The sequence below is a fragment of the Oryctolagus cuniculus genome, chromosome 5, assembly GCF_051225735.1.
Source record: "Oryctolagus cuniculus isolate XC-2025 breed Fujian yellow rabbit chromosome 5, ASM5122573v1, whole genome shotgun sequence".
NCBI lineage: Eukaryota > Metazoa > Chordata > Mammalia > Lagomorpha > Leporidae > Oryctolagus > Oryctolagus cuniculus.
In genome coordinates, this window is record NC_142871.1 from 72,663,751 (window position 1) to 72,676,194 (window position 12,444).

The 12,444-nt window shown below is 39.1% G+C and overlaps 1 protein-coding gene and 1 pseudogene across 25 annotated transcripts in view; one reads left to right on the plus strand and one right to left on the minus strand.

Annotated features, from left to right (window-relative positions):
- Positions 1–12,444, plus strand: part of FBXL4 (F-box and leucine rich repeat protein 4) — an 84,715-nt gene that overhangs the window by 36,011 nt on the left and 36,260 nt on the right. For all 25 annotated transcript variants that reach the window (XM_051854472.3, XM_089332859.1, XM_089332854.1 and 22 more), the window contains one exon: positions 8,838–9,051. In XM_051854472.3, the coding sequence (XP_051710432.2) occupies positions 8,838–9,051 (214 nt within the window). The remainder of the gene's footprint in view (positions 1–8,837; positions 9,052–12,444) is intronic.
- On the minus strand, positions 7,856–8,017 carry LOC127493389 (U2 spliceosomal RNA; annotated as a pseudogene).

Genomic DNA, 12,444 nt, shown 5'->3' on the forward strand with positions numbered 1-12,444 from the left:
TATGTGGGGCCTTGTTTATTTTTTTTCAACATATTTATTTTGTTTATTTGAAAGAGTAACAGAGAGGAGGAGAGACAAAAGAGAAAGACATCTTCCATCTGCTGGTTCATTCCCCTAATGGCTGCAACAGCCAGGACTGGGTCAGGCTGATGCTGGGAGCCTGAAACTACATCTGGTTCTTCTATGTGGGTGGCAGGAATCCAAGGACTTGGCTATCCTCTACGGCTTTTCCAGGAGCAATTGCAGGGAGTTTGATTGGAAGCGGAGTATCTGGGACTCGAACTGGCACTTTGACATGGGATGCTGATACCTCAAGTGGTGGTTTAACTTGCTGCACACCAAGCTGGCACCTGGGTATTGTTTTCTGAGCCCCAACCACAACTTAGTCCTCCCTATTGCTCCTTGCCCCAGACATACCCATTTCATCTGCAAATTTTATTCTCTGCTGATAGGATCAAGAACAGAAGCTAATGATCACTATTTAGAGCATATACTATCAATCAGGAACAAAGCTAACTGAATTTGAGAGCAGATTGAATGAGTGGTGTCGATAAGCATTATTTTACATTGCAAGGACCTTTAGGATGTTTTAGTTACCCTCATAGCTATTTCCCTAATGTTTTCCACTATTAGGAATGCATTGTTTTCACCTTTTGTATGCAAGAAATCATAGTGAGTGTTGTTGACAACTTCAAATAATAAAGTTCCTACTTTCAGCTATATAGAGAGAAGATAATGATATAAGGGTATATATTAACATATCCTTTTTATATAATTTTATATATTTTAAGACTTATTTATTTGAAAGTCAGCGTTAAGAGGGAGAGGGAGAAAGAGGGTATGTGTGTGTGTGTGTGTGTATGAGAGAGAGAGAGAGAGAGAGAGATCTTCTATTCACTGTTTCATTTCCCAAGTGGCCAAAATGGCCAGGGCTGGGGCCAAATCAAAGTCAGGAGCCAGGAGCCTTATCCAGGTCTCCCACATGGGTGGAAGGGGCCCAAAAGGCCATCTTCTACTGCTCTTCCCAGGCCATTAGCAGGGAGCTGGATCAGAAGTAGAGCATCCAGGACATGAACCAGTGCTGATATGGGATGCCATTGTCACAGGTGGCTGGTTTAGCCACTATGCCACAATACCAGTCCTATCTTTTATGTATTTTTATAAATAAAATAACTGAATAGCAATACTTTTATACATTGAAGAAAACATTGGAAATAAACAGCGGAAATCTAATTTCTTCTTAGTCCTTCAAACGACTATGGTAATGATGAGTATTTTAAAAGATTTTTTATTTGAAAGACCAAGTGTCTGCCAATAGTAGTAGAATTAAAAAAGAGACAATGATCCAACATGGGAAGCAGGCCACATAGCAGACTCATAGAATGACAAATGCCCTAAACAGCACTCCGACCTCAGAATCAACCCTTAAGGCATTCGGATCTGGCTAAAAAGCCCATGAGAGTTTTTCAGGCATAGAAAGCCAAGACATTGTGGCAAAAAATGGCCTACGTGAAAGATCTCTGTGAGTGAGATCTGGTGGAAAGAAGGGGCCATCAAAGAAGGAGGTAACTTTCTCAGAAAGGGAGAAAAGAACTTCTACTTTGATTATGGCCTTGTCTAAATAATGTCAGAGTTTGTGGACTCAAAAGGCTTCCATAGCCTTGGCAGCTCATGGCAAGAGCCATGGCTGATCACTGACATCATAAATAAGAGTGTCAATTGTGTTATACTATGTTATACTATGAGAATTAATGGTAAAAACTAGTCTCCAAACAGTACTTTATACTTTGTGTGTCTGTGTAGGTGCAAACTGTTGAAATCATTACTTAGTATAGAGTTGATCTTCTGTATATAAAGATAATTAAAAGTGAATCTTAGTGAAGAATGGGATGGGAGAGGGAGTAGGAGGTGGGATGGTTTGGGGATGATAGGATGAGTGTGGGGGGAAGAACTGCTCTAATCCAAAAGTTGTGCTTATGAAATTTATATTTATTAAATAAAAGCTTTCTATAAAATTGTTTTTTATTTGAAAGTCAGAGTTACAGAGAAAGAGGGAGAGAACAGAAAGAGATCTTCCATCCTCTGGTTCACTCCCCAAGTGGCTGCAACAGCAACCACTGGGTCAGACCAAAGACAGGAGCCAGGAGCTTCCTCCAAGTCTCCCATGTAGGTGCACAGGCCCAAACACTTGGGCCATCTTCTGGTGCTTTTCCAAGGCCATTATCAGGGAGCTGGATCAGAAGTAGAGCAACCAAGACACGAACTGGCAACCATATGAGATGCTGGCTTTTCAGGCAGTGGCTTAATGTGCTAATACTCAGCACTGGCCTCTAAATCAGTGTTTAAAAACTCTATGACTTATTCTGGTACATGAGGAAAGAACTTAGCAATGATAATTTTAAATTTTAGACTGGTAATGAATAAGGATCTGCTTTTGCAAAACTCTAATCTACTTTCTCACCAGCAGTTTCTCTTCTATTTTCAGTTTACCCAGGTTAGTTGCTGTGGGGATGTTTGAATAATCACAGACGTGCATACATAATTTTCAATTCTCCATATTCTACTTCAGTATTTGAGCCAGTGAAACCATAAATCTTGATAGCATACCTTTAAGCATAGTCACTGTTCCTGTTGAGAAAATAAAAAGTTTTAAGTCACAGGGAGAGAGAATCTCTTTGAGCAGGAGCATGTTGGAGTTTTGCCTGCTGATTGCTGTTGGCCCCCTTGACTTGACTGCTGAATTGATAGTCATTATGGCTTGTAGGCAGCCTTCCCAGAATAAACAATAAATATTCATGGCTTGATTATTAATGAATAATCTATGAATAACTAGGGTCTATTTATGCTCATTACTGTGAAGAAGACTTATTTATAATACTTTAAAGAAGAAAAGTTTATTTTAAAACTAGACACCAATGATATGAGCTGCTTTTTGAGCAAGTTCATGGGGAAGTTTGATGTAGCTTAATTTTTTTCCCTTAAAATCCTTATTCTTCCAAGTAAGAACTGTTTAACTGGATTTTAAATAACTTTTTTGAATTTGTATTACTTAGAGAGGATGAGAAATAGGTTAGATGGGAATAAAGAGAACTTAAAACTTTTAATCAGTTATTAAAAATCCCACTCTAGCTACAGATTTGTGATTTGCAACTTTGAGTACTGTTCATGCATATCATTACTCATTAAAATCACATCTAATACAATTATGCTTTTATGACACAGTTCCCTAAAGTCTTGGATATTCTTTGGCCTCCCTTTTCCTATTTGTGCTTCAGAGCTTAATCAGATCTCTCCTTTCAAACAGCCTTAAGTTCATTTTTCTACACCCATTTTTCTTCAATTATTTAGTGACTCACCCTGACCTCTCCCTCATATAAGGGTGGGTTTTTACCCCATCCCTTCTACTTGTTTTAAGTAGTGTATAGTCATTCCTTCAGGGAGTGTTACTGCATAGTTTCTAGATTCGAAAACTTTATTAGATATTGTGACACAGAGCTACAAATTTATGAAATAAAAAGCTTATTGCCCATTCAGATATTTATCCAGTTGCTGGGATAGATTTTATATAGCTGTCTATTTTAGACTGTCAAATCCTAGAGAGCAGAGACAGCTTTAAGACTTTCCTTTTCCCTCTTTGTACTGTTGGTGGATAGTACCATACACAGCTTAGTGGAAAGTTTGTTTTTATTGTTTTATTTTGGATCACATACATTAAGTAATGTTCCAAGTTACTTGAGGTTAAAAATATCTTATATTAATATACTGCTTTGTAAAACTTGAGGATCAGCTAACAAAATGTAAGATTAGGGATCATATGCTATTGATATTATATCTAATGCTCCCCATACCTTTATACTTCAGGGAGGTTGTGAGGATTATTGCCTGTTATTTTGTGATGAGTAAACTTAGAATAAATTGTTCATTCGTGTGATTTTAATTATTTAGGGTACTAGTTACCACTTAGTAAATTACTTCTTATGTATTAGTATTACTTTGGACAAATTAATTCACCTCATAAGGATAAGCAATTTATTTCTCTCTCCAGAGATGGCTTTCCTCATAGCAGGGGACCTAGTTCAGGATTGTTTATATGAACTTAGGTTTTTTCAGAAAACTCTCAGTATAAAGCATGAATAGGCTACAGGAAGCAAATGAACTGTAGTTCTTCTTTCAGGGGACCAGTGTCATAGTTATGAGGAATAAATAGTTGATCAAGATAAAAACATGTATGTAATTATGTGTTAAAAAAATTTACATGAGGAGCATCAGGGAAAGAAGTAAGTGGTGTTCAGCTAATTAAGTCTGTTGCTATTTTCACCTCTTGGGAAGGAGATATTATGAAATGGTAGATGGTACAGACCTTGTCAACTGGAAAAAGAGAATATGGCAGTATTGTCCAAATATTCGGCCCAAGTAAAAATATGCAGTATTGGAATCTTAGAGAATAAGGAAGAAAGTATATATATGTGTGTATGTATATATATATATATATATATATAGAGAGAGAGAGAGAGAGAGAGAGAGTCATTTTCTTTATTTTGCTTTTAAATTATTTCATTCATTAAGTCAACTTGGAAAGTTCGTCTGCTGTTTATGAACAGTTGGATTCCTAATCTGCTTGATAGCATTCTGTAGATTCTTTGGAGGGGAAGTGTTGAGTCATGGGAGTGAAAAGAACAAGGAAATCAAACCATTCTAAATCAAATAAGTAAAAGAAGTGTAGAACTAAGGACTTTGTCAAATGATGAACTTTAAGAAATAAGATGCCTAAAACTTAATTCTGATTTAATATGCCCACTACGTTTTGTAATCTGCAAATAATTTTAGACTTATACAATCAAAATAGGGTATTCTTTTTTTTCTTTCTTTTTCTTTTTTTTTTTTTTTTGACAGGCAGAGTGGACAGTGAGAGAGAGAGACAGAGAGAAAGGTCTTCCTTTGCCGTTGGTTCACCCTCCAATGGCCACCGCAGCCAGCACGCTGTGGCCTGTGCACTGCGCTGATCCAAAGGCAGGAGCCAGGTGCTTCTGGTCTCCCATGGGGTGCAGGGCCCAAGCACTTGGGCCATCCTTCACTGCCTTCCTGGGCCACAGCAGAGAGCTGGCCTGGAAGAGGGGCAACCAGGACAGAATCCAGCGCCCCGACAGAGACTAGAACCTGGTGTGCCGGCACCGCAGGCAGAGGATTAGCCTATTGAGCTGCAGCGCCAGCCAAAATAGGGTATTCTTTACTTCTCTTATATTTCACATATATTTCTAGATTGTTAGTTTATGAATAATGAAAAAATTTCCCATAACTATGGTATATACTTAAAGTAAAATTTAATTTCATTATATTTCTTGGGAATAGTCTGACCCTATTAAGAGAAAAATATCTTTAGTCACTAGAAATTATTTTTATTTTTTTTTATTTTTTTTTTTATTTTTTATTTTTTTTTTTTATTTTTTTGACAGGCAGAGTGGACAGTGAGAGAGAGAGACAGAGAGAAAGGTCTTCCTTTGCCGTTGGTTCACCCTCCAATGGCCGCCGCGGCTGGCGCGCTGCGGCCGGCGCACCGCGCTGATCCGATGGCAGGAGCCAGGAGCCAGGTGCTTTTCCTGGTCTCCCATGGGGTGCAGGGCCCAAGCACCTGGGCCATCCTCCACTGCACTCTCTGGCCACAGCAGAGAGCTGGCCTGGAAGAGGGGCAACCGGGACAGAATCCGGAGCCCCGACCGGGACTAGAACCCGGTGTGCCGGCGCTGCTAGGTGGAGGATTAGCCTAGTGAGCCGCGGCGCCGGCCCTAGTCACTAGAAATTAGTTTGTTCATGACTAGAGGAGTATTAAACTTATCAGGTGAGTTTTCAAACCCAAGAGATTCACGCAACTAATTCACATCACAGGTTTTTTTATGTACCTGACATGTGCTAAGTGCTGGGTTCACCAAGGATCTGTTTTGATTGCCAAAGAATTTGAAACGGGTTATGAAAATCAGTATAAAAATTAGTGAGGAAGGAAATTGTGATTAACAGACATGATGAGTGGGACATAGATGATAGCAGAGTTTGATTCTATATATAGGAGGTATCATAATTTAGTATATGTTGTCTACCTTTGGAGTAGATGCAGAATCTGAGGGTGTATCACAACATCAACACTATTACCTGGAGCCAGGTATTCTCTGAATGCTACAAGATGTGGGAGTGGTCCCCCTGTTTGTGGTCCATTCATCTTCAGTCTGTTCCTCCACACAAAAACCAGAGTGATCCAAGCAAAATACGAGTAGGTTGTGGGGAATTCCATCTCCCTCAAAAGCCAAGGTCTTTGTCATAGCACTGTCATATGAACTGTTCTCTCACTGCATTGCCTTCTTCTCCCTCCCTGACTTTGTGCCTCCTGAATTAGCTTCCAAACTGTGCCCTGCTCTGCCTGTTATCCTGCCTTAGAGCCATTGTACATGCCCTTCCCTTTGCCTGGAACACTTTTCCTCCAGATGAGTGTTTGCTCACCCTCTCCCTTCCTTTAGTTCGTTCTTACCACCTCATTAGGCCTTCTCTGACCACTCTCTCCATCCTTGACACCTCCTATTGCCCTTTCCTGCTTTGTAAGGGTAATTTTAAAATGTCATGGAAAAGGAGAATTGAAAGTTATGTTGTTGAGGTTCATCCCTGGCCCATCACTGGCCATTGAGGACATGTGGAGAGTGAACCTGTGGATAGAGATTGTCTCCCTCTCTCTCTCTCTCTCTCTCTGTGTGTGTGTGTGTGTCTGACACTTAAATAAATATTTTTTTAAAAAAATAGCTAATATGGGGTAGGCATTTGGTATAGCACTTAAGACCCTGTCTGGAATGCCTGCATCCCCCACCAGAGGGCCTGGTTGAATGCTTAACTTATGATCCAACTTCCTGCTAATGTGCCTCGGTGGGCAGTGGGAGATTTGAGTTGGATTCCTAGCTCCTGGCTTCAGCCTGACCTAACCTTGACTTTTGAGAGCATTTGGGAGGGGAACCAGCATGCGGAAGACCTCCCTTCTCTCCCTCCTTCCCTCCCTCCCTCTCTGCTTCTCCCCCCCCCCCCCGCCTTTCAAATAAAATGAAAAATAAAATCAGCTAACTCAACTAGCAAAGGAAACTAATGAGATGGGCTGGAAGACATCCCAAAGAGGGATTCACATGAGGAGCTTCCCTTTTAAAGGAAGAGTGGACGGTTGTGTGAAATGTCACAAATAAGTGACATGATACAAGTACTGAGAGGGCATTGAATCTAGCACTTGAAAAGGAAGGATGCTGTTAGAAAGCGGAACACCTGCTGCAATGGACTAGGGACAAATGGATGTTCAGCTATAAATCAGATGTGTAGGTTACTGGGTTATTTGCAACAAGAAGATACTTCAGAAACTTTGTACAAAATGGAATTGAGAGATAGGTTTGGATGCAAAAATTTTTTGAAATCCATACATAGTTTTTTTATAATATGGAATTTCCCATAACTTTGTGAAGACCCCTTTTATGCATGGATTTCAAAAATGTTGCACTAAAATAAACATCTTTTAATTCCATTTTCCACAAACTTTTTGAGATATCTATGTATTTAAAGTAAATTTGCAGCAACCAAATTCTGTTGTTTAAGTGTGAATTGGCCAATATTCAATTCACATGTTAATATTGGTGGGGATGCTCTGAGCTTTACAAACTGCCTTCATGTATTATTTGGTGTTCAGAACGGCAAGGCAGTGTGGTAAGTACTGTTATGTATTCAAGTCCGCCTGCTATTGCTGAGGAAATGCTGCGATTTGAGTGAATGCCTCTTCCTAGGTCACTGCTAGGAAGCATCAGAACAGGGTAAAAATTCATCTTTTGACTGGTACTACAGTGTTACTTCCTTCATTTACACATGTGGTTCAATTTTGTTTTGTATATTGATTTGTAAGCTTGTAAAATCATTTTGGAAAAAAAAACTGGCATAAATTAACTAACTATATTACTGATAAGAACAGATACTACACTTGATCTTAGCCAAAAGGCCGAGAAGCGGTAACTAACTATATTACTAATGGGACCCTGATGGTCAAAATTTTGAAAAGAGACTTGGACAAAATTAATTGATGTAATATTTAAGGATTCCATTTGCTTAGTTGTTAAAATTCCAGATTGAAACACTCCTAGATGCACATTTCCTTGTAGATTATTTTGTGACTAAGATAAACACAATGATTTCTACTCTCATAAAGCATTTTGTATCTTTCCCCTTGGATTATCTTCATGTTTTTATATTAGGCTGTGGTGAATATTTTCTAATAATTTCCGTATCAAGCAGTCAGCCTTCTAAATAGTAACAGCTACAAGGACTATATCACAAAAATGCAGTTAAACCAACCTAACATTTTTTCTTAGAGGAATCTTGTCTAATTTCTGAGGTCACTTAATAAAAGCTGTCCTTTTGTGTGTAGTGTTCAAGATATATTATCCAGCTACTTGGGAGCATAATATATTATTCAGCTACTTGCACAAAGAGTTTAGAGCTTTGCTATGTTTTGTTTATTGATTTTATCAACTCATATGTGAATTAACAGGTAAGGAGAAAAGTACTCTCTGCTTTGTTTGTTTTTCACTTCGATTAGCTGATATTTTATATGATGTCAATCTATTCTATTAGGTTAATTTATTTTACCCAAACTGTGCATATTTCAGTATGCAGTAGATGAGAATTTAAGCAAAACAAATTTTGTATATTCTGTAATAGAAATCTATTCTTCTGAGTGTGTTTACTTAGAGTTGATATAATTCCAAAGTTCTAATGGAAAATATCCTATAATTTTATAAAATTCACATTGAATTTTTTTTTTGTTTTTACAGGTTTCTGAAGGTTTGTGGATCTGAATTAGTACGCCTTGAATTATCTTGTAGTCACTTCCTGAATGAAACTTGCTTGGAGGTTATTTCTGAGATGTGTCCAAATCTGCAGGAATTAAACCTCTCATCCTGTGATAAACTACCACCTCAAGCTTTCAACCACATTGCCAAATTATGCAGCCTTAAACGACTCATTCTTTATCGAACAAAGGTGGAGGTAAGAATAACTCATTTGCATATCTGCTACTGTAGTAGCCAATGGAATATTTAGTTGCCTATTAATTACTCAATATAATGTGATTTCTAACTTTTAAACAAAGTCTATGATGCCATCTGATTATGTAATGTATATGAGTGAAATTGACATTTTGAGATTTGGTTCTTGTTTATAACCCTGTCTATTCTCTTGAGGAGCAGTGGTTTCTCTTTTTTTTTTTTTTTAACTTTTATTTAATGAATATAAATTTCCAAAGTACAGCTTATGGATTACAATGGCTTCCCCCCATAACGTCCTTCCCACCCGCAACCCTCCCCTTTCCCACTCCCTCTCCCCTTCCATTCACATCAAGATTCATTTTCGATTCTCTTTATATACAGAAGATCAGTTTAGCATACATTAAGTAAAGATTTCAACAGTTTGCTCCCACACAGAAACATAAAGTGAAAAATACTGTTTGAGTACCTGTTATAGCATTAAATCTCAATGTACAGCACACTAAGGACAAAGATCCTACATGAGGAGTAAGTGCACAGTGACTCCTGTTGTTGACTTAACAAATTGACACTCTTGTTTATGGCATCAGTAATCACCCTAGGCTCTACTTACTATTTGTTGAATTATTTATTTAGTGGAGGGTTAAGCTTGGGATTATAAAATAAAGCAAAAATTTGTCATTGCATATATTAAAAGAAAAATATGATCACTTTAACACTTAATCCTATCTGTAAGTTCTAATATGATCACTTTAACAATTAAGGTGGCATTTTTACCATCAAACTTAATGGAATTTGGAGTTCCATGGTAAGTTTTTAAACTGTACTCTAAGAAGGAAGTCCATAGGAATGTATGCAGAACTATACAGTTACAAAGTTACAGCTTTACAGTTACAAAATTCCTCCTCCCTCTCTTATTCTCACTCTTATTTTTTAACTAAGATCTATTTTCCATTGACTTTATACACATACTATTAACTCTATGTTAAGTAAAGAGTTCAAAAATAGTATCAAGAAAAAAAAACAAAACAAAAAAAAAAGAAACTGTTCCTTGAGAGTCAATACAAGGGCAGCTCAAGTCATCCCTTCTCAAAGTGACAATTTCATTTCTACAGATTTCATTTTAGGTGTTCTGTAAGTTCTCATTGATCAGGGAGAACATATGGTATTTGTCCCTTTGGGACTGGCTTATTTCACTAAGTGTTGTGTTTTCCAGATTCATCCATTTTGTTGCAAAAGCCTGGATTTCTTTTTTTTAACTGCTGTGTAGTATTCCATAGTGTACATATCCAATAATTTCTTTATCCAGTCCTAAATTTATAGGCATTTTTAAGCTTTTATTTAATGAATGCAAATTTAGGTACAACTTTAGGAATATAGTGGCTCTTTCCCCCTACCTACCCTCTCACCCCAACTCGCATCCCACTTCCTACTCCCTCTCTCATTCCCTTCTTAATTATGGTTCATTTTTAGTTTAATTTTATATAAAGAGGACCAAATCTATGTTAAGTACAGATTTAAATGGTTTGCACCCACACACACACACACAACATATAGAGTACAGTTTGAGAACAAGTTTTGCAGTTAATTCTCATAGTACAACTCAATAAGGACAGAGGTTCTACATGGGGAGTAAGTGCACAGTGACTTCTGTTGTTCCTTTAACAATTAACACTCTTATTTATGATGTCAATGATCACCCGAGGTTCTTGCCATGGGCTGCCAAGGCTATGGAAGCCTTTTGTGACCATAGATTTCATCAGTATTTGGATACAGCCATAAGCAAAGTAGAAATTCTCTCCTCCCTTCAGAGAAAAGTACATCCTTCTGTGATGGCCCCTGCTTTCCACTGAGATCTCACAGAGCTTCTTTGTATAGGATATTTTTTGCCACAGGGTCTTGGCTTTCCCAGTTGATGGGCATTTAGGTTGATTCTGTTTCTTAGCTACTGTGATTTGAGTTGCAATAAACATGGACATGCAGGTAACTCTTTTGCTTACTGATTTAAATGTTAAAGTGATCATGTAAATAGAATCAAGTGCCTGGTAATAATAATAGATAGAATTAAAAAGGAGAGAATGTTCCAATATGGGAAACAGTCCACACAGCAGACTTATAAAATGATAATCATTTTAAATAACACTCTGACCTCAGAATCAGCCCTCAAGTTTTCCTGGTCTGGCTGAAAACCCATGAGAGCATTTCAGGCATGGAAAGCCAAGACACTGTGGCAAAAAAATGTTTTATATGAAGGTTCTCTCTGAGTAAGACCCCAGCAGAAAGAAGTGGCCATCAAAAAAAGGATGTATTCTTTTTTTTAAAGGGAGGAGAGAACTTCCACTTTGCTATGGCCTTGTCCAAATATTGATGGAGTTCGTGGTCACAAAAGACTTCCATAGCTTTTGACAGCTCATGACAAGAACCTCGGGTGATCACTGACATCATAAATGTGGGGAACAATCCGGACTAGACTGAGTTACTGGAATTAAGACTTATTCTATGCATCTGCTCTCCCACAATATGGCGCTGGGAGAGGAGAAAACAGCTTCTACGCAGCTGCCTCCAGTTCAGCCAATAAACTGTAGGACTTGCTCCTGATTGGAGAGCAGCGTACTCGGCGTGTGGGCAGCCGAGTTAGGATTGGCAGAGGAGGACTATAAAGGAGGAGAGAGACGGCATGCACCAGGAACATCTAAGGGGAACATCTAGCTGAAGGAACACCTGTGCAGCCCCCGAGAAGAGCCGGCCGGCGGTGTGCCGCTCCCCTGTGGAAGTGGGGAATGTGGCCAGGGGGAACTGCCCTTCCACGGAGGTGGAAGGGATAGTAGCCAACCCGGGAAGAACCAGCAGCAAACCCGGGGAGGGCCGAGCAGACGAAAGAACAGCGCAGGGTCCTGTGTCGTTCCTCCACGAAGAGGGGGAGCGACAATAAATAATAGTGTTAATTGTTAAATTAACAACAGAAGTCACTGTGCACTTACTCCCCATGTAGGACCTTGGTTCTTATTGAATTGTATTATGAGAATTAACTGCAATACTTGTTCTCAAGCAATACTGTATACATTGTGTGTGTGTATGTGTGTGTGTGTATGTGTGGGTAGGTGCAAACTGTTGAAATCTTTTCTTAGTATAGAGTTGGTCTTCTGTATATAAAGTTAAGTTTGTGGACTCAAAAGGCTTCCATAGCCTAGGCAGCTCATGTCAAGAACCCCAGGTTGCCAGCGCCGCAGCTCACTAGGCTAATCCTCTGCCTTGCGGCGCTGGCACACCAGGTTCTAGTCCTGGTCGGGGCACCGGATTCCGTCCCGGTTGCCCCTCTTCCAGGCCAGCTCTCTGCTGTGGCCAGGGAGTGCAGTGGAGGATGGCCCAGGTGCTTGGGCCCTGCACCCCATGGGAG